Source organism: Antechinus flavipes, chromosome 5 (assembly GCF_016432865.1).
Source record: "Antechinus flavipes isolate AdamAnt ecotype Samford, QLD, Australia chromosome 5, AdamAnt_v2, whole genome shotgun sequence".
Lineage (NCBI taxonomy): Eukaryota > Metazoa > Chordata > Mammalia > Dasyuromorphia > Dasyuridae > Antechinus > Antechinus flavipes.
In genome coordinates, this window is record NC_067402.1 from 41235832 (window position 1) to 41257815 (window position 21984).

General features: G+C 37.9%; 1 protein-coding gene across 2 annotated transcripts in view; it reads left to right on the forward strand.

Annotated features, from left to right (window-relative positions):
• Positions 1-21984, forward strand: part of KIAA1143 (KIAA1143 ortholog) — a 42442-nt gene that overhangs the window by 5954 nt on the left and 14504 nt on the right. For both annotated transcript variants that reach the window (XM_051961830.1, XM_051961829.1), the window contains exon 2: positions 1061-1205. In XM_051961830.1, coding sequence (XP_051817790.1) covers positions 1061-1205 — 145 coding nt within the window. The remainder of the gene's footprint in view (positions 1-1060; positions 1206-21984) is intronic.

Genomic DNA, 21984 nt, shown 5'->3' on the forward strand with positions numbered 1-21984 from the left:
CATGTAGTAGGTCTGTTATGTACCATTTCCTGCTCTGATGCCCCTTTGCAGCATTGAGGTCCTCTGGTTATTGAGGGAAGGATAAGCTGTCACTTGGTGACATGGTTGCTGGGGTGCTAGGCTTAGAGTCAGAATGGCTTGAATCTAAATGTTACTCTAGCTGCGGCATTTATCTATTTCAGCCTTAGTTTTCCCATTTATAAAATGGAGATGATAACTGCATCTACATCTACCTATCTTAAATGAGATAACATAGGTAGAGTGCTTTGTGAACCTAACCTACTGTAAAAATGCTATTTTTGTTGTTATTACCACCAAACTGGACTGAGTATAGACAGGTAACAGTGTAGGCTTGTCAGATTTGCAGAGCTTTCTCATGAGTGTAACCACAGCTAGTCATTGTGCATTTATTGAGCATCTACTTTGTGTGAGACATAGTGCTCGGTGCTGAAGATGCAAAGGTGCAAGTCAAAGAAGCCAGCAGTCTAATGGGAGGGATAAGAAGCTCATCAACCAAGTTACAAAATGGTTCTGATCTTCATTGGTGGAAAGTGTGACTGGACAATGAAACCACAAATTCCCGAAGTGTTGATGTGATCATGTACAGTACTTTTAAAGGATTTATGCTTACTGGTTGGTTGAAAGTGAGAATAGAGAAATGTGGAGTTTTGAATGTACCAGAGCAAGGCTCAAGAAAGATTGGTATGGGAAAATTGCATAAGAGTGGGTCATGAGAACAATGATTATTAATAATCATTTCCCCTGCCTTCATTTGTTTCAATGGGACTACAAGTTTACATGTTGTAAACTGAGAAAATCATCAAAAAGAAGGAAATGGACAGATGTCTTATAAAGCAGAGGAAATAAGGGGTATCAGTAAGGCATGGTATAAATTTGCCTTTCAGCCACTGTGAAATTTATTGGGGGTACTTGTTTACTTAGGGAATATTTATAAGAACTTAGCAAAGTTCTTTTTTTTTTCCCTCCCATTTTGCAATTTCAGAGATGTAGAGTTGGTTGAGGTTAATGATCTGCTTTGTGTTTGGGAATTTTCTTCTAGAAAATTCAACCGGAAATCCCTGAAGGAGATGATGACAGAAGTGACAATGAAGATGAGCAGCCACAAGTTGTTGTGCTAAAAAAAGGAGATTTATCAGCAGAAGAAGCGATGAAAATTAAGCAGCAGATGAAATCTTCCAAACCAGGTATATTTTAAGTCAGTTTTATTTCCCAGATGATAGCAGTAAACTAAAGCATGGGATGATTTTTTTAATCATATTTTCTTGATCTATTTAATATGATAGCTACTAGAATTTTATTGGTTGCTCCTAAGTCAACTTACCTGAAAACCTATTAAAAGCCTCTGAAAAAATAGAAGACTCAAATGAAGGCTTCTAGTCATCACTCCAATTGTATGGATCTTTTAAAAAGTTTCATTTTCCTTCTCCCACTTAGCCTACTCTTGATTTAAAAAAGAAAAAAAAGAAGAAAAAAACCTTTGCAACAAAAACATGTCTAGGCAAGCAAAACAAATTCCCACCTTGACTATGTCTAGAAATGTAAGTTTCATTCTTCTCCTTGTACTAGTCACTTCTCTGTCTAGGGTCTGGTAGCATGCTTTATCACTACTCCTCTGGAATCATGGTTGGTCATTGTATTGTCCAGGGTTCTTATAGCTTTCAAAGATGCTTGTTTTTAAAATGGTATTGCTATTGTGTAAATGATTCTCTTGGTTCTGCTCACTTCCCTCTGCATCACTTTATAAAAGTCTTCTTTTCAGGGTTCTAAAAATCCATCTCTTGTTTTCATACCACATATTAGAATTTCATCATGTAAGGAGAAATTGAGGGATGCTTCCAGCTCTTTGGGTGGATTGTTGTGGCTAACTTTGTGGGCAGATATGGACTAGAGGCACATAGAATAAGCAAGCACAGATGGGTTAGCATCTGTATCTTTGGAAGGACTATTTACATTGATAAGTTCCTAGCTCCATTTTAATAGAGGGCAGCTATTGTTTATAAGTCAGGTACAGATTTTTAGATTTTATTTGTATCTACTAATAGGCCCCAATCAGGATTTGCCCCATTTTTACTTTTATTTTGGTAGCTTTATTGCTAACCCCAGTTTTTTCTTTAGCTCTCAAAAGAAGTGCTTTAAAAAAATAACTAACTTTTCCAAAAATAATCAGCCATTAAAAAAGTATAACCTTTAAGTAACAGTCTAATTTTAATAAGATCTTATATTTTAGTTATATCACAAATTATAATTAGAATTAACAATGTATACATTGTAAGGATTGTCTCCCAGAAAGGGACTAATGAGGTATTTTTGTCCTTGTCAAAAGGTCTAGACAGATCAATAAGCAGTTAATAAGTGCCTACTATGTGCCAGATACTGAGATACAAATTTAATTCCTCTTCTCAAAGAGCTGATTCCAATAGAATTGTTTGTTAAATAATTTTTTTCAATATTCATCCCTGTAGAGCTCTTAGTAGTTTTTTGTGCTGCTTTCCATCCCCTCTTCCTAAATTTTTTCATTTTAGAGACAACATATACCTGATTCTACTAGCTCATCCTTCTCTTCCTGTGTTCGCTAAGGTTCCATTTTCTTCTCTCTCTCCACTTTCTTCTTTGATAATCTTGTATTCTATGGTTTCCACTTTCATCTCTTTGTAGATGACTCCAAAGTTAGTTCTATCTAGTCCCGAACTTCTTGTTCTCCAGACCTACATCTCCAGTTACCCATAGGATATCTTCACCCAGATGTCTCACTGTTCTTGTACATTTAATGAGCCCTAAACTGAGCTCATCATCTTCCCCTGAACCTGCCCTTCTCATGATTCTATTTTTCTCTATGGTTTTACCATTCTTCCCATGTCTTATGTTGGTAATCTAGGGGTCGTCCCTGACTCTCCTCTCTCTTACTCTAGGTATCTATCCCATCAGTTACCGGATCCCATCTTTTCGTCCTGCTGCTGCACTGAATTTTAGCTCTTCATTACCACTTGTGCAGAGTATTTCCGTAGATTCTCTGTGAGTCTTGCCAACTCCATTCTCTCCCTATTCCAATCCAGCCCACCTACCACATGCTACTACAATAATCCTTCTTACAAATTACTCTTTTCTTCATAAATCTTCCTCTAGCCTCCCTTTGCCTGACATTACAGGATGTCCCAAGTTGATCTTGGCATACCTTCCTTACATTGGCTCATGTCAGTCCCTCTCTGCATTCTTACACTCCAGCTACACTAGATGGCTTTCTGCCATGGAACATGTATTAGGACATTATCATACCTTCGTGCTTTTGCTCTGGCTATTCCCCATGCCTGGAATTCCCCCTCTTCCTATCTTCAAGAGTGGTTCCCCTCCCCATCCCCCAAGGCCAACTCAAATGCTTCTTCCTCCTGGAAGACTGTGCCATTACCTTGATTGTTTGTTTTTTTTCACTCAGGAATTATTTAGCTAAGAACCTACATTTATGTAGTGTGTTAAAATTTGAAAAGTGCTTTACCTTATCTCGTTGTAAAGAAACTAAGGTTCAAAGTGACTTTAAGTGACTTTCTCAGCTATGGGGTGTCCCCAGAGTATAATTATAGTCTTTATCTATTAAAGTTCGCAGTGCATTTGTATACATATGTGTGTGTAATAATATCTGCATATATGCATGTAGAAAGGTTTGTACGCATTTGTGGACATGTATATATACAGATATGGAAGAATAGAAAAAAATAAAAGTGAAACACAGTAGAATGACCTTTTAGTACAGCTGGTTAAATAATGTTCCTGGGACTCTTGGGCCTGGTTGAGCCTTGGGCATCTTTAATAAGAACTATTTAGGCAATTACTAAGGATTTTTTTGTTTTTGTTTTCTTAAAGAATGTGCCCAACCACACTGAAAGGCTAAGAGAGTAATTTTGAATGCATCATAACAAAATACAATGTCAGTCCTAACTTCTTTTATATGGTTTCCCATTGCTTTCTTCCCCATGTCCCTTAGAGCTAAGCCATCTAAATCAATCCCCAAAAGTCCTTTAAAGTTTTAAGTTTAAAATTATTGTTTAATATAAAAGTATAGTTTAGTTTAGGTTTTTTTTCACTAATTCCCTATTTTCTTATACTCTTTTGTTTTTTAATATAAAATTGTTTTGATATATCCTGTTAAATTACCTCAAATCCCCTGCTAGAGAGCCATTTTTAAACAAAGAATGAAAATGGGAGGGAAGTAGAGAACATTTTTAAAAAGGTTTTTTTAAGAAACAGTTAAAACTAAACAACATAGACTGATTCCTTCTTTAAATTTATTCAGAATTTTACTGTTTCATATCCCTCTCCCTGATGGTTATGGTGAAAATAACCAACAATAAAACAAAACAAAACAAAATTATCTCTATGTAAGAAAATAAAAAATTCTTTTAAAAGTTGTTTTAAAGTTTTAAAAATTATCAAGTGCTTATTTATCAGAGACTATTGTTAAGATGATAGCAGGATTAAATTAAATTTGTGGGCAACAGAGTTAGCTTTTTTGTGTCCTGTTTGTACATTTTGTAATACATTGGGATTTCTTGTATGACCAATAGGTAGAATAACTTTATAGAAAATGAAGTATAATTTTACTAGTTTAAATAATAATAGGGGTTTCTATTCTATCTGCCTTTCTGTAATATTGTTGGTCATGACATATATGTGATGTACAGCTATTGTTCAGGAATTCAGACAACTCTGAATTTCAGTATTGCTCTTGTGAGAAAATATAATTTACCATTGCCCCTTGATTTGGGGACTGCCCATGTTCTGGGTAGCAGATGCTACCTTTGCATTCCTACTTAGGCTTGAGGAGGAGCACAAGAAATATGACAGTCCCTCATATTTCTTTCTTTGCTCTCTCATTTATGCAGAATATAATTTTGCAACTAAAATGATCTTTAGGAAACTTTGCAAACCCTATGTATTATTCTTTGTTGTGGATTCATCTTACATATAGATTTTCTTTCTTTATGGAGGATGGGCTGGGTTTTGACAATTTGCTATGTTTTTATGAGGTGGGTTTTTTTTTTTTTTTTTTTAATGAGGTCGGCCTTTGCTCCTGGTTTCTTTGGAGAACTTTCTAAAAAAAAGCAGATCAAATTTTTTTTAAAAAAGGGAGAGAAAGAGAGCTCTCCTGAGAAATGAAATTGCATAAAAGCCAAAATGGTAATTGGCGCGAGATGTCCTTTTCTTGCATTCATTATAATCTTTCAGATTGATTTTTCTGCTGCTTTTCTGGTTCATCTGGGCCCAGGGACTTTCTGAAATATGCAGATGACCCAAACTTGGCAGCAAGCAGCCTTTTTTGTTTTGTGTTAATGTTATTCTGGTCCTGTTCACTTTGTGTGTGTAAAAATGTGCCACCTGGACTCTTTGGAGCTTTCAGAGAGCTTCTGTGTCGTCCCAGAGAGAAAGCTGACTTAGCCATTTTAGAGTTTGTCTTCTTGTACATTGTTTATCTGCTGCATTTGGCTGGACTTGCTCCATTTTCCTACCTCAGCTTGAAACTTTGATCTTGGGTCGTTGCCAGTCCTGTAAAAAGTAACTTTCCAGCTCATGTGGCGTGGGTTTAACTTTGGGATTTTGTGCCCCACACCTATCATTTCTTTCATCTGTCATCAGCCAAGGAGCTCCCTGCCCAGATCATTTCTAGATCACTTTGGCTTGGTTTTGTAAACCCTGAACCTGCTTCTATGTTTAATGTCTGGGGCTGCAGGATCCTGTGCAGTTTATGGCCTGCCCTCTCCATCATCATTTCTTCTGACCTAGGGGCTGGAGCCTGTCTTAGGAATGGTCTCTCCGCCTGCCCCCTTTGAGAGGTTGGGCCAGGCTCATTGGGCTGGGCTTGTTGGGCCTGGCTCCCTGGGTTGCTCTTGTGAACTGCCTGAGACACTGCACACACATTGGGACTGCTGCTTCTGCTGATAATAATTCATAGCTGATCAAGTGGGACTGGGACTGGCCTCCCATCTCTGACATTCACTGCCTGCCCCGCTCACTCTGGGCAAATCACTTGTTCACTTTGGGACCAGGTTTCCTTTTCTGAAACAAAAAGGGCTTGGACTAGATGGTCTCTGGGCTGTACAAGTTGTTATTTCTGATCCCCACAATGGCTCTATGAAGAAGGGGGGATAGCTCAGGTGTTGTTTTCTTGGTGAGGACACTAGCTCCAAAGAGCGAGGTATATAAAGCAACGTTCAATCCCAGGACCCTCTCCTCTTCCTGCCATTGCCCCTGATAGTACGTGCCATGTCATTATATGGGGTTCCACGGGGCGGGGGGGAGGGGAGAATAAAGAGGATCAGAGATGGTGGTTGTGGCCTTCAGCAGCTGGTGAGCCAAGAACTCCCAGTCTAGGTGGAAAGCAGGATGTTTTACATGTGAAAATAGTAAAATCACAATACAGAGGTTAAATAATATAGAGAAACAGTAGGATGCATGCCAGGAGTCAGTGCCTGATGAAGTTGTCAGTGAGAGGAATAAGCAACATGTGCTAGAGGAATTGAGAGTTCTGTGTGAATAAATGGGTGGTTGAGGGACAGTCTGATTTGAGCAGAGGGTTGATGCTAAACCCATAAAAACTGATTAAAATTCTAGAGTAGAAGGGCAGCTAGGTGGTGCAGTGGATAGAACACCAGCCCTAAAGTCAGGAGGACCTGAGTTCAAAAATCTAGAGTAGAGAGATGAGAAAAGTGACTGTGGCATTTTAGAAAAGGAGAGCATCTTAGTCCAGTCTGTCAATAAGTATTAAGTGCCTAATGTGTGTCAGGGTGTACACCAAACATACAAAAGGAGGCGAAAGAAAACTCCTGCCCTTAAGGAGTTCACAGTCTAATTATTTCTTACAGATCAGGAAATTGAGTCACAGTGTAATTAATGTCTTTCTAATTATTAGTGCAGCCAGGATTAGAACGCAGGCCTCTTGATTGATAACAGCTTTGTCCTTCACATGAAGCATGTGTTGAATGCTGGGCCAAGGAGTCTGGCCTTTATCCAGATGGATAAATGGAAAAAAAGGAAAGGTTTTTGAGAATAGGAATGGCTTGGTGCAAGCAGTGTTTCAGTAAAACTAACCTGGAAGTGATGGACAGGTTGGGTTAGAGCAGAGATGGAGATAGGGAAATCAATTAGGAGGCAATAGTGATTATCAGGGCCTCAAATAGCAACATTCTGGGCTGGAGTGGCAGAATGGAAATCAAAAGCAAGAGGGAGAGGAGGGAAACTTTGGAAAAAGTAGATAAAACTGATAATAATATCAACATTATATTAATGTTAATTATGATCATTTTAATATATAATAATAAATTGTTAATAAAACAATGTTATCAATAATATCATTAATAAATAATATCAAAAAAGACTAAAATTTCAAGCTAGCATGATTAGAAAAGTGGTGTTAAATCCAAATCTGCAAGGCTAATTTAGAGGTCATAGTCATGTATATGATAGAATGGATTTCTTTTTATTCTATTATTCTATATAATTTAATAAGAAAATTTAAAACTTTCTTGAATATCAGTGGCAAATCAGAATAAGAATCTGTCCCTTGGAAGCCATACAACTGTATTTCAAATGAAAAAGGAGATTTCTCTCACTATTTTACTTCTGATTGCAATTTAGGCAAATTTGGAAGAGGTAAATGATTTTTTCAAAGCCCAAAGATATTATATAGTGCAATATCTATATTTGGTTGCTTAAAAACCTGAGTAATTTAACTTCCAGAGGTATCTATGATCTCAGCATCTATGATCTTCTAAGCAAATTTTTCATATTTTTTGTTAGTTAACGATTTTTAATAACTTTGGTTTTAGAGGGACATTAATGAAATCAAGAAGAATATTCATTTGTTAATGGTATATGAACCAGATATTAAGATAAAATTTTTTATTGATATCATTCGTTTTTGCATCAATTCTATTTCCTGATGTATCCCCCTCTCACTTTATAGAACTGTTCCTTGTAATAACAGAAAGGAAGAAAAAGTTCAACAAAACAACCAACACATCCAAAAGTGTAATGTTTGCATCCCTCATCTGCCATCTGTATAAAGCAGCAGGGGCAGGGAAGATGTCTTCTTATATTTCTTCTTTGGTTATTATTTTGCAGCATTTATTTTGATGTTTTTATTTTTGACGTTCTTTCCCAATGACACTGTTTAATGACTAATATTTTTTTATTGATTCCCCTCCTTTCATCAGTTCATGTTGCTCTTCCTATACTTCTCTGAATTCATTAGTCTTCATTTCTTAAAGTACAATAATATTTCATTATATTTCTACACCATACCATAATTTGTTTAGCCACTCCCAGATGATGGCTAACTACTTTGTTTCCAGTTCTTTACTGTGATAAAAAGTGCTACTACAAATATTTTGGTGTATATTGGGCCTTTTCTTTTTTGTCATTGGTCTTGTGATATGTGTTTAGCAGTGGAATCTCTGGGCTGATCATTATCAGCAATTTAGCCACTCTTGGAATAATCTCACATTGCTTTCCAGAATGGTTGGATCAATTCACAGCTCCACCAACAATGCATTCGTGTTTTTGTTTTTTCACAACTGCTCCAATATTGATTCATGATATGAAAAGTATGTGTAAAATTACCTATTGAGATATTTCCTTTCCTTTTTATTTTTTTAAATTTCACATTTACTTGTCAATCAAACCTTCCAGTGTTTTTTTTAGCATTTGATCTAGAAATGCTGCTTTCCATGATTTGTAGTCTCAGGTTTAGCTTTTTCTCAGGCTTCAATTTAAAAACTATCAGAACCAAGATTGCATCTTTAATTTCATCTCTTTTGGGCTGCTGGAGAAAAGATTTTTATCAATTCCTAGAGGTTGTCCTTGCAAACACAAAGCAAGGTTAGTCTCATCTGTCTTCTTCTTTAATGTGAAAATGTAAAATGTATTTTCCCAGTTTAAAGAAGGTATTGTAACAGGCATTAACAAATCAACATTTCTTTATTCAGTGTTTCAGATGAATGATGCAGCATCTTGATCATTCTGGGTTTATTCTTTCACAGAGTGCTTGTTAAAGCTTTCTGTGCTGCTCTTCCCCTCTGAGTGGTATATTTGCTGCCTGCAGTACCGATTCACATTTCTGGGAGCAGAATTCCATACTGCCCAGAATTTGAGAAGTCTTTCTTCATTAATAGGCAGTGAAAATAATAATTAATGTCTTTGCAGCTTTAAATCCCCAAATCTTTAGAGATTTGTTTGTGTGCTCTATGAAACATGTTAAGTTTGATACTATAGAAGCATTTACAGTTTGGTTGCTAATGTTTCTATCTCATTACTGTATAATAATATATAATGTAGTTTAAATATAAATTTTACTATGCAATATTTATTTTTATAAACATGTCTACTATTACTAATAAAAAAACAACTAGCTATCAATTAGGTCAAATTGGTATGGATTGTACCATCTGTCCCTGCGCTTCATTATAACCAGATGGGTAACTACCAGTCAGAGACCAGCACCCAATTCCCACTCCAGATAGGCCATTCTCAGCTCCCACAGGAGGTTTGCGCAGGAGCTTCACTCCCACAGATCCTTATCACCCCACAGCTTTAATGCCATTCTTCTCATCTCAGTGCTGACCGCTAAGTGGGAAACAAAAAACCCAAGTGATAGAGGATGTCACAATGGGTGACATAGAAGACAACCTCGGTGTTTGGAGTATTGGAGAATTAGTCATAGAGAAGAAGCGAAGTGGAGTGATGGAGAGCTGGCCTTGGGTCAGAAAGACCAGGGCCCAGACCTTGAATGTGCGTCCCAGGAGACCTTGGGCAGATTTTTAAGGCTCTCAGTTATAAAGCAGGTGCTGACCAGCGTTGGACAAGAGACTTCCTGCCAACGGGGTGCCCAAAGTCCCCGACTGGGTCGATGCAGCTATCTGCACCACTGACTTCATAGGCCCATTTGAGAAAAAAAAGTGATTAGTGCCCGTATTCTTTGGTGTGGAACATGACACTCATGGAAAGATGCAGATCCCTGGAGACCACCCACCTGGCACCACTTTTACCGGCTTATTGACTATTCTCTTCAACGTTGTCAGGCATATAACTCTCTGCTATCCCATTTCACCTAAGTGGAAATTAATTTTCTTTTTATTACCTTTCTGTGCAGTGTGGCCAAGATAGCAGTATGTGAAATTGGATTAATATATGATGGCTTTATTATAATCCTGCCACTCTACTTGTCCCATTTGAATAAACTCAGGACCTGAAACTTTTAGCTTGCCACTCAACTGGTGAGTCCCCATAGTAGCCAGGGATGGCAGACCTCCTTCCATACCCCTTCACTCTGACATTGAAGTCAGGGCTGCTAAAATTCATGGCCAGTTTTCCTCTGTCCAGTTCTGCTCTGCCCAGTGATCAAAAGGGGTAAGGGAGGGAGGGGACCTGGCGATGAGAAAGCTCCCTTTACCAATGCAGATCAGTATCTTCTCTGCCACTTGGCATTTTAGAGACTTGCTTAGACCAGGGCTTCTTGAATTTTTCCCACTCTTGACCCCTTTTCACCCAATTAGTTTTTCATGACCCCAGACTTACAGGTATATAAAATAGGTGTACAAATCAATCCTTGACTGATAATAAATCAGAATTTTGTGATCTCTGCATTGAATTACAAGACTCTATATGAAGGTTTAGAGCACCGAGGTGGCAAGGGCAGGGCTCATTCCCAGATCTGCCTGACCCTGAGGCCAGCTCTTCATCTACTGTGCTACTTAGACACTTTTTCTAAGTGACCCAGGATAAGTGGTTTAAAGAGAAGAAAGAAATACATGATTCTGACATTTGTCCTTCCCTCTTCTTGGGGCATCTCAAATTTGCCCAATTGGTATACTCCAGACTTAATAATTGACGAGGCTAGAATTTTCCCTCTCTTCTATCTTCCCTGCCCCATTCACTCCCATGCTAACTCCTGTTAATAGGAAACATTTATGTAGCACTTTAAGCTTTGAAAAGTGCTTTACAAATATTGACTTCTTATGTCCTCATAACAACCTGAGATGTAGATGATTATTATCCCCATTATACATATGAGAAAACTGAGGCAGACGGTGGTTAAGTGATTTGACCTGATCACACTGCTGGTTCTAGGATCTGAGGCTGAATTAGAGTTTAGGACTGACTTCCTAATTCCATTTACCACCTAGCTGTGTCCTGTTACTTAAGGTTAGTTGGAACTTAGCATTGTTGTGGGGATAACAAGACAGAAGTCCAGGCAAACATTGGCCAGGCCTCTTTGTAACTCCACAGCTAATTTGTCTTCTACCTGGCCAGGGTTCCTATTTCTTTGGCTAGTGATTGATCTGCTTTATGATCAGCCTCTAACCTGATATAAATATCACGGGGTTTCCCTTAACTTTAGCTCATTCACTTGTTCCCTACCAGTAGCATTCAATCAGGACCTGAAAACACTCGTTAACTCTGCAAGTACATGAGGTTTAAGTATTGGAGTCAGGCCAGAGCTTTCCACTTCTCATCTTCAGCAGGCAGAGGTCACCCATCTCATGTCCCGTACCATGGTCCCTAATGAATCTCATATTGGAATAACGGTCCTGGGGAATGGCCCATCATTTTCAGAGATGGAATTTTAACTGCTGCCTCAAAAGTGAATTTCTGCAAGATTTTCTGCCTGTGAGAATTGAGTCAGGCTTCCACGTTGTTTCCCCTCCCTTTACAAAAGGGTGTCGTCCATAATGTTTGTGTTGTTGACATAGTTCTGTGTGTCTAGCGGAGCAGCATTGTACAGTAGGTAGTGCTGGCTTGCCTCTGAGTTAGCTATCAGCCAGCAATGCAGGGGGAAGCCTGCCAGGCTCTGTGCTGGGTACAGAGATGAGGACGGAGACAAAAAGAGGAAACAGTTCTTCTTCCTAAGTAAATGTGTATGCGTGTTTACAGATGTACACCTGTGCCTGGGTGTGAAAAGAAAGGGACCGACAGGATGGAAGATGCGCTTCTTATGAGCCTACTGTGTGTTGGGCACTGTCATTAGCCCCATTATACAGTTAAGGAGAAAAAGGTTAAGTGACCTTCCTAGGTCACACAGCTAGTAAGTGCCTGCGTGCAGATTTGAACTCAGAACTTCCTGATTCTGAGCTCAGTACTCCATCCACTGGTTATCCGTGTGTGTGTGTGTGTGTGTGTGTGTGTGTGTGTGTGTGTGTGTATGTGTGTGTGTGACAGAGACAGAGAGACTGGAAAGATGGCTTAGAGTCAGGCTATGAAGAAATGTAAAAACCAAACAGGAGTATCATCTTTGTCTGGAGGCAGTACAGAGTCACTAGAGTTTGAGCAGGGGGTATACTCACATATGAATTAAGAAAAATTACTTTTATCAGAAAGATCGAGTTCAAGTCCAGCCCCTCATACACTCAGGCTGTATGACCCTGGATAAATTGCTTAAGCTCTCAGGGAACCAGGCAAGTCACTAAGACCGTAAATTACAGAAAAAGTTGTTCATTTCTTTCATGGAGGGAGTTTCTACCTGGAGTTTGCTACACTACTGATGTCAAGACTTCTGGACTAAAAAATGTAAATGTATGAATGCATGTATATAAATTCATACAGAATACATTTATACACATTTATTTCCTGTCATTGTTTCTTAAAGCAACTTTTAAAAAATTAGTCCAAAAGCTTAGGAAATTCAGGAATTGATGGCCAGAAGAACAAGGAGGATATGCCCTTTAAATGATGGTAGGACCTCTAGATGACAGGAAGAGATAACGACAAATGTTGGAGGGGATGTGGGAAAACTGGCACACTAATACATTGTTGGTGGAGTTAAGAATGGATTCATCCATTCTGAAGAGCAATTTAGAACTGTGCCCAAAGAGCCATCACACTGTGCACCACCTTTGATCCACTGTGCTTTTATCTCTACCATCATAAAGGAGGGAAAGGGACCCACATGTGCAAAAGTGTTTGTGGCAGCTCTTTTTGTAGTGACAAGGAACTGGAAACTGATGGATGTCCATCAGTTGGAGAATGGCCGAATAAGTTACAGTACATGAATGTTATAGAATATTATTGTTCTATAAGAAATGATCAGCAGGAAGAATTCAGAGAAGCCTAGAGAGATTTACAGGAACTGATTCTAAGTGAAGTGAACAGAACCAGGAGATCATTGTACATGGCAATAACAAGATTATACAATGATCAATTCTGATGGATGTGGCTCTTCTCAACAGTGAGATGACTCAGGGCAATTCCAATGATCTTGTGATGGTGAGAGCCTCCTACACCCAGAGAGAGAACTGTGGGAACTGAGTGTGGATCATTTTCACTTCTTTTGTTATTTGCTTGAATCTTATTTTCTTTCTCATTTTATTTTCCTTTTGATCTGATTTTTCTTGTGCAGCAAGATAACTGTATAAATATGTATGCCTGTATTGGATTTACATATTTTTTTTTTTTACCATGTTTGATATATATTGGCTTACTTGCCATCTAGGGGAGGGGATGGGAGGAAGGGTTGGGGGAATTGGAACACAGGGTTTTGCAAGGGTCAATGTTGAAAAATTATCCTTGTATATGTTTTGAAAAAAAAAAGCTTCAATAAAAAAAATTTTTAAAAGAAAAAAAATTGATAGAGAAAATGTGTGAGTTGCATGATAAAGTAGAATGCTGATCCCCTTAAATGAGTATTTGTTATGTCTCACCAGAGCCCTCTCTGTGTACTAACCTTAGTTTCTTCACTCTTCCCAGCTCCCATAGTTCTCTGGCTTCATCATGACCACTATAAGCTGGGGTGGTCAGGACTACAGTAGCTCTCCCCCAACGTAGGGGGCCTAGGAAAAACGGATCACTGTCATTGCCCTTGCTCCTGCCTCTCTCTGGGGTCTGGGCATTCAGGAGTTGGTAAGGTTAGTAATTTTGTTGAAAGTAGTTTTATATTGGGCATCAATCATCATTGATGATCCACCTTTTTTCTGAAGATCAGAGGCAATTCTTACTTCCTGTCCCTAACTGGTCAGAAATGCTCCGTATGGGCTATACCTGATAAACACATGAATGGAAAATGTATAGAAGAAAAACTGTTGAATATCCATTTGATGAAGCAGCAGTGACTTGAGGGAGCAGAAGTTAGTCTTGCATTAGTAAATGCTGGAGCTTCTTGTCTTTTTCCTCATATCTTATTAATCTTTGTTATCTCCCTCCCTCTCCCCCATTGATTTTGTCTATATCTTGTTTGTATTTAGCTATTTGCATGCCCTCCCCCTACCCCCATCCCATTAGACTGAGCTCCTTGAGGGGAAGGATTGTATTTCCTATGCTTAGTTCAATGCCTGGCATATAACGGGCACTGACATAACTTTATTATTTCTAGAACACTTGACATGTATTTAAAGAAAAACCCTAGCAACAGTAGGAAGCTTCCTTCTGAATGTCCTAAGTTCACTTGATAATTTTGTTTGTCAGCAGTAGTCAGGAGGGGTTGCTTCAGGTCCAACTTTTGGACGATGCAGCAGCATCCTTTTTGATTGTGCAACCAATTTGTGTCTTGAAAAGTCATCTGGTTGCTTCTTAATGAAATTATAAAGGAAATTATAAAATGTAATTTAAAAAAATTATTTTTAAATAATAGCTTTTTATTTTCAAAATACATGCAAAAATAGTTCTTGAAAACCTTGTGTTCCAAATTTTTCTCCCTCCCTTCCTCCATCCTCTTCCTTATAGACTGAAACAATCCAATATATGCCAAATATGTACAATTCCTCTATAAATATTTCCACACTCATCATGGTGCACAAGGAAAACAAAATCAAAAAGGAAAAAAAAATGAAGACAAAAAAAACAACAAAAAGCAAGCTAACAACAAAAAAGGTGGAAAAAATCATGTTGTGATTTACATTCAGTCCTGACAGTCTTTGTTCTGGATGCAAATGGTTCTCTCTATCACAGGCCCACTGGAACTGGCCTGAATCACCTCGCTGTTGAAAAGAGCCACATCTATCAAAATTAATCATCTTATAATCTTGCTAAAGTGTACAATGTTCTCCTGGTTCTGTTCATTTCACTTAGCATCAATTCATGTAAGTCTCTCCTGGAGTCTCTGAAATCATCCTGATGCTCATTTCTTAGAGAACAATAATATTCCATAACATTAACAGATTGTAACTTTTTCAGCCATTCCCAAACTGATAGCCATCCATTCAGTTTCCAGTTCCTTGCCACTACAAAAAGAGCTGCTAAAAACATTTTTACACATGTAGTCCTTTTCCCTTTTTTATGATCTCTTTGGAATATAGGCCCATTATAGACATTGCTGGATCAAAGGGTATGCACAATTTGATAGCCCTTTGGACATAGTTCCAAATTGCTCTCCAGAATGGTTAGATCAGTTCCCAACTTCACCAACAGTGTATTACTGTCCCAGTTTTCTCATATCCACTCCAATATTTGTCATTATCTTTTCATTATCATTTTAGCCATCTGAGAGGTGTAGTGGTACCTCAGAGTAGTCTTAATTTGCATTTCTCTGATCAGTAGTGATTTAGAGCATTTTTTCATATGACAAGAAATGGTCTTAATTTCTTCATCTGAAAATTGTCTGTTCCTATCCTTTGACAATTTATCAATATTGTGTCTTGGGAAACTACACTATTCCATTGATTAACTATTCTATTTTTTAACAAGTACCAAATGGTTTGATGACTGCTGCTTTATAATATAATTTTATATCTGGTACAATTAGGCCACCTTCATTTACATTTTTTCATTAATTCAATTGAAATTTTTGATATTTTGTTCTTCCAGATGAACTTTATTATTATTTTTTCTAGCTTTGTAAAGTAGTTTTTTGGTAGTTTGATTGGTATGGTACTGAATAAGTAGATTAATTTAGGTAGAATTGTCATTTTTATTATATTAGCTCAGCCTACCCACAACCACTTGATATTCTTCCAATTGTTTAGATCTGACTTTATTTGTATAGAAAGTGTTTTGTAATTATGTTCGTATAGCCTGACTTTGTCTTGGCAGGTAGATTCCCAGATATTTTATGTTATCTACAATTATTTTAAATGGAATTTTACTTTCTATCTTTTGCTACTGGACTTTGTTAGTAACATAGAAATATTGATGATTTCTGTAGATTTATTTCGTATCCTACAACTTTGTTAAAGATGTGAATTGTTTCTAGTAGTTTTTTAATTGATTCTCTTGGATTCTTTAAGTATACTATCATATCATCTGCAAAGATTGATAATTTGGTTTCATCATTACCTACTCTAATTCCTTTAATTTATTTTTCTTGTCTTATTACTAAAGCTAGCATTTTCAATACAGTATTGAATAGTAATGGTGATAGTGGGCGATCTTGTTTCAGTTCTGATCTTATTGGGAATACTTCTAATTTATTCCCATTATATATAATGCTTGCTGATGGTTTTAAATAGATGCTACTAATTATTTTAAGGAAAATTCCATTTATTCTTATGCTCTCTAATGTTTTTAATAGGAATGAGTATTGGATTTTGCCAGATGCTTTTTCTGTTTTTATTTAGATAATCATATGATTTCTGTTAGTTTGGTTGTTGATATAGTCAATTATGCTAATAGTTTTCCTTGAACCATGCCTGTGTTCTTGGTATAAATCCCACTTGGTCATGGTGTGTTATCCTGGTAATAACTTGCTGTAATCTTTTTTTAATATTTTACTTAAGATTTTTGCATCAATATTCATTAGGGAAATTGGTCTATAATTTTCTTTCTCTGTTTTATCACTCTACCTGTTTTAGCTAGCAGCACCATATTTGCATCATTAAAGGAATTTGATAGGTCTCTTTCTTTTCCGGTTTTTCCCAATAGTTTGCATGGTATTGGAATTAATTTTCTTTAAATGTTTGATAGAATTCACTTATAAATCCTTCTGGCCCTGGAGATTTTTTCTTAAGGAGTTGATTAATAGCTTGTTCAATTTCTTTTTCTAAAATGGGCCTATTTAAGTAATTTATTTCTTCCTCTGTTAACCTGGGCAATCTATATTTTTATAAGTATTCATCCAAAATGTAATTTTTTTTCTGAAGGAATTTTTAAATATATTTGCATTGTAAATAATAAATGTGACTTATTCTGATGTCTCACCCAAGTCTATGTAAAATGTATATATATATTTTCATCTTATTAGAATATAAATCCTTCAAAGTGAATGGCCATGGTTCTCATATTGAGGCCCTATAGAAACATCATATATCCATTTAAATGTTAACATTTGAAGAAAGAATTCACCTTTATTTTGAAATTGAGGGGGGAAAAAAGGCATATTTTTCCACTTTGATTTATATCATACTAAAACAATTGTCAATCTTCAGTATCCTTAAAATAAAAATCAAAGCAATGGTTTAATTATATACAAAAGATTGACTTCCTTTGAATCAACTTTTCTTTTAATTTGTTATGTGAGGTCATGTATTGTGTTGATTCAAATTGCTTCTTTCCTAATTTGAATCATTTTGTGTGAATACTCACCTCAAGGATTGATTCACATTTGGCCCCCCGCTTCTTCCAGTTTGCCTCTGAAATAGATTCTTTTTCTTAGTATGAACACTTTCCCATTAATAACTAGATAAAGAAAAATCAGATCATTTTATATTGGCCAGCCTGGAAACATGAGATTTTAACTGTTTGGGGGCACTGTTCTAGCACAGATTGGACTCTCAAGTGATAAAACATTGTTGATCTCTGTGGGCCATCTGATCCCTTAGTTTGATTGAGCTTGAGAGCACATGAAAGTATGATTTAGCATTTCATTGTTTAAAGGAAAGATTTTCCAAGATACTGTGGTCTATAATTTAATTTTAAGTAAAGACAACCCTTGTGTTTTGGCAGGAGTTATAGGGTATAGTTGGTGTCCTGTTAGCTAATTCACCATAAATATTTGCCTAATATTCTCAGAGCTTTGCTAATAATGTCAGTAAACCGTGAATGCCTTTAGTGGGAGGTGCTTCAATTGTAAGGAAACTTGGAATCTTGAATTGTTTGTAATGAAGATAGGAAAAAGTAATTTAGAAATAGAGGGGTTGTAATGAAAGAAACATTTTATGTTTATTTTGGGAAGTAAATAATTTTATAGAAAAAATTATCAAACATAGTTTCTGCATGTTATTAGTTGTAAATGAAGTCTTTTTAATGATCCTTTTAAAACAAAGAAAGTCAAATGCCTTAATTATCATTCTTTTCATGTTAGCCTTTAATTTTATGTAGGTGAAGTTTTTTAAATATTCCTAAAACAAAAATAAAAAGAAAATACCAAAGAAGGAAGAATATACAAATAGTTCATCCTAAATAATACTCTTTCTAAATAAAGGGTTCTGTGAAGCAAAATACGCCATTCAGTAATTTGGTTACTTGATGATGAATTCTTTCACCATGATACCTCATAAAGCAAACAAACATAAATGTCCCCACGTCTTCCGTATTCCTTTTCTGACTTGTACAGTTATGATGGCAGAGGGGTAGAAATGGGCTTCAGGTACTAAGAATCATACAGGTTTTAGGATACCAATAATTTTAAGTTGGCAGTTATCATCCCAGATATGAGCTCCTTATCCAATGCCCAGCAATTGCATACATAACTGAGTGACCTACATCATATTAAATTCAATGTTCTGGCCATAAATGGAACTAGAAGAAAAAAGGAAGTTGCCTTCAAATGGAAAGATGGCTCCTCTGCTATTCTTGGGAAAGTAAATGATGGAATTATAGGACTTGATTCATCATGTGATTCAGAGCAACAAGAAACATGACATTTGTGGAAGCTTTGGTTCCCCTCATTTTGCATGGTCATGCATGAAGTGTATTTAAAAGACAGAGGTAAGAAATTCTAGAAGGAACTTGGATTTTCCCAAATTAAGTCAAAATATCCTTTGATACTTGATGATTTCAAGGAAAAGGTGGAAATAGATGAGCATTGTAAAAAACATATTGAAAAACACGAATGGTAAAAAGGAACGAGAAAGCCAGAGATTGTTGGATTATACAGAAAACCCTTTGAAAACAGAATCAATAACTAGATCCCCATTTTATAAATGAGAAAACTTGAGAATGGTTAGATGACTTGCCTAAGTCAGTAAGAGAGCCTTCCTGACTTCAAGTCCATTGTTTTCCTGATTAGTATGCAACCTGAAGCAATTCCAGGCTTAGTGTGCAAACTGAAGGTGGACCTTGGGGACCTCTCTGCCTCCATCTGGGTTGTTCCTGATGATCTCAGGGAGGAAGCCTTGCCGCTGCAAGATTTTTGTTTTCTCACATCTGGTCCTGGTTACATCTGCAGGCCAACGACATCTCCAGGATGGTCTCCATACCTTAATGTCCTAGGCCATCGTCCTCCCAAGAGCTGTGGTCTCTCTCTACTGGCCACATGGGGAAGCAGAGAGGGAAGCCATGGGACTTGGGTGGGGCCTGAGGGCTGGGTGGGTGGGGCTGTCAGGAGGACCTTGCCATGAATGGCGGTGAGGCCAGCTATTCAGCTCATCACACCAGCTAAATTAGCAAAAGCAGAGGGAGAAGTGGAACGAGATGCTGAAAGGTCAAGGAGAGGAAGCGAATCTTAAGGCTACTTACAGGAGAAGGCATTTCAGGCACGTGTAGCTGCAGAGCAGAAAAGGTCCTCAGGTTGGTGATTAAAGTGGCGGGATTAGCTGCTTGATTAATTAAAAATCCTGTCAGATTTTGGTGGTTAAGGGAGAGACCCTGGTATGAAAGAAATGCAGCCCCACACATGGCACAGGGATATCTCGAAGGCAGTTTCTGTCATGTGACCTCATTTGGGCCTCCTCATTGGTTGTCAGTGCCAGGGTTGTTCCAAAGTTAGGAATTTGAAAGTGCAAAGCCCTCCCCTCCTTCCCCAGGTAAGGCCAGGTTTTGGCTAAATAATTGAGACCTTGAGAGCTGGTTTTCTGTGTATAGAGAGCTTTGGTTTTCATCAGGCTGAGCTTGTAGACTGGAGCCTTTACTCAAGGTGCCGCCTAGATTGTTGTCAAGACATACTTCCCTCTTGGCTCCATGTTTTCCCTTAGATGGATGGAGATTTTTTTTGGCAAGAATGCTGGTTTATATTTGGGTACCAGGGAACTTGTCGGACCATAGCATTTACTTAGTGGAGAGAGAGATGCAGTATCTCAGGGAAAAGGAAATAATAGATTGGATATATACCAGTGACTGCTGGCATTAGGTTCACAACAAGAGAGTCTCAAACTATGAAGCTGCACAAATTGCTAATTGCCACTTATCACCTCTGTTGGGTCTCCATTGTGTAACCCATTCTTGGATGCCTGAAGGGAATTGTTCTTTCTAACCTCAGGATAAACAGCCACTCAATGTGACTATGCAGGGATCATACATCAAGAAAAACTAGAAAAAAAATCCTAGCCTCAGTGCAGAGAGACAGACTGTGATTCCTATGGCAAGGCAACATCCCTTCTCCTATGGGCAGAAGAAGAGAGGAACCCTCTGAAATATCCCTCAGGAACATATTTGTTTTATTGTTGGATTGTGCTGTTATGAAGGAAATGGTATATAGCCAGCCCAATAAATGGATATGGGTATTATTTCATCTGGTAAAGGAAAAAGGCCAGAGAAGGAGGATGATGTCATTTTAGGAAACATCCTAGGATACTTAAGGGGTTGGCAACATCCTGCCAATTTTCTATTCCACTTTTATGTCTTGATCTCAACTAACTTTGCACCCTTAGCCAAGGGACTGATGCCCTAAGGACCCAAGGGCTGTGAGTGGTCCAACAAAGACCAATCCTCTCCTTACCTCCCAGAGATCAGCAAAAGTATAAATATATTCTCTGTGTTCCTTAGGGTAACAGGAACATTCAGTATTTACTATGCTTTTAGATCATCACAGGGAATTTATTCAATTCAGATTTATTCAAAGGACTCCTATGAAGCTAGGAAGTACAGGGAAAATGTGGTAGCAAAAATATAGGAAGAAATATGCCCCATGAGGTTGGTAGCAGGAATAGCAGGGCCTCCCCTCCCCTCAACTTGTCATTTCTCCTCTCTCCATTAATATGATTGACATTGATATATTAGATTAGTGGGATAACCCTCATTGGGGTCCCACACCATCAGTTTAAAGCTAAGAAGCTTGACAGCTCTTTAGTTCCCCTTTCCTCATCTAATCACCAGCTCTAAAAGGCATTACCTGTCAGGGCAGACTACCAAAGACCAACAAACATTTGGAGTCATGGCACCCTTGACCTTCCCTTTGAACCATGGATGTGGAATTAAACTCAACTGAATCATGATCTCTCTTTCTCCCCCTGGAGCTGGCAGGTCCTGAACTTGGTACCACAAGGTGGATTTAGCTCAGTTTGCTCTCTTCATTCCCTGTTCCCCTTACTCACCAAATGCAGTTCTCATTTAGTTAGTAGAGGCACGCCTTCACTGTCCCATCACAGGGTACCTTCATTCTCCAGCACTTTGTCATAGCTTGGCTAAAAGGGTCATAGATCATCCAGACCTGCCTATTTCTGTCAGAAACCCTGGGTAACAGGCCCACAGTGACTGAGCCAGCAGAAAACACAGTGCCCTTGGGGCACACCCTAGAAAATGCAGAGCCATGCCCTTAAATCCCCAGGCACTCACCTGCAGGAGCACAGTGTATCCTGGCTAAAAAGTTGTTTGTACATGGTGCCTCTTCACAACACAAAGTGGGCATGATGGTTGATAGATTTATTCTAATATCAATCTAATTCCCCACCCAAACATTCTGCTTTCCTGATTGGCCAGACCATTAGGAAGGCTGATAGCTTTTGGGGTGGAAGAGCCCCATTATTGAATCTCCTAATAACTTTAAGAAGTAAACCAAGCAGTTTTACCACTAGGTTTTTATGTTTCTTTTGATTTAGTAGCACTTGAGATTTTGGTGATAAGCAATAATGCTTCATGGAGCTTATGGGAGATTTCTTTTAGGGAAAGACAGATGCATCC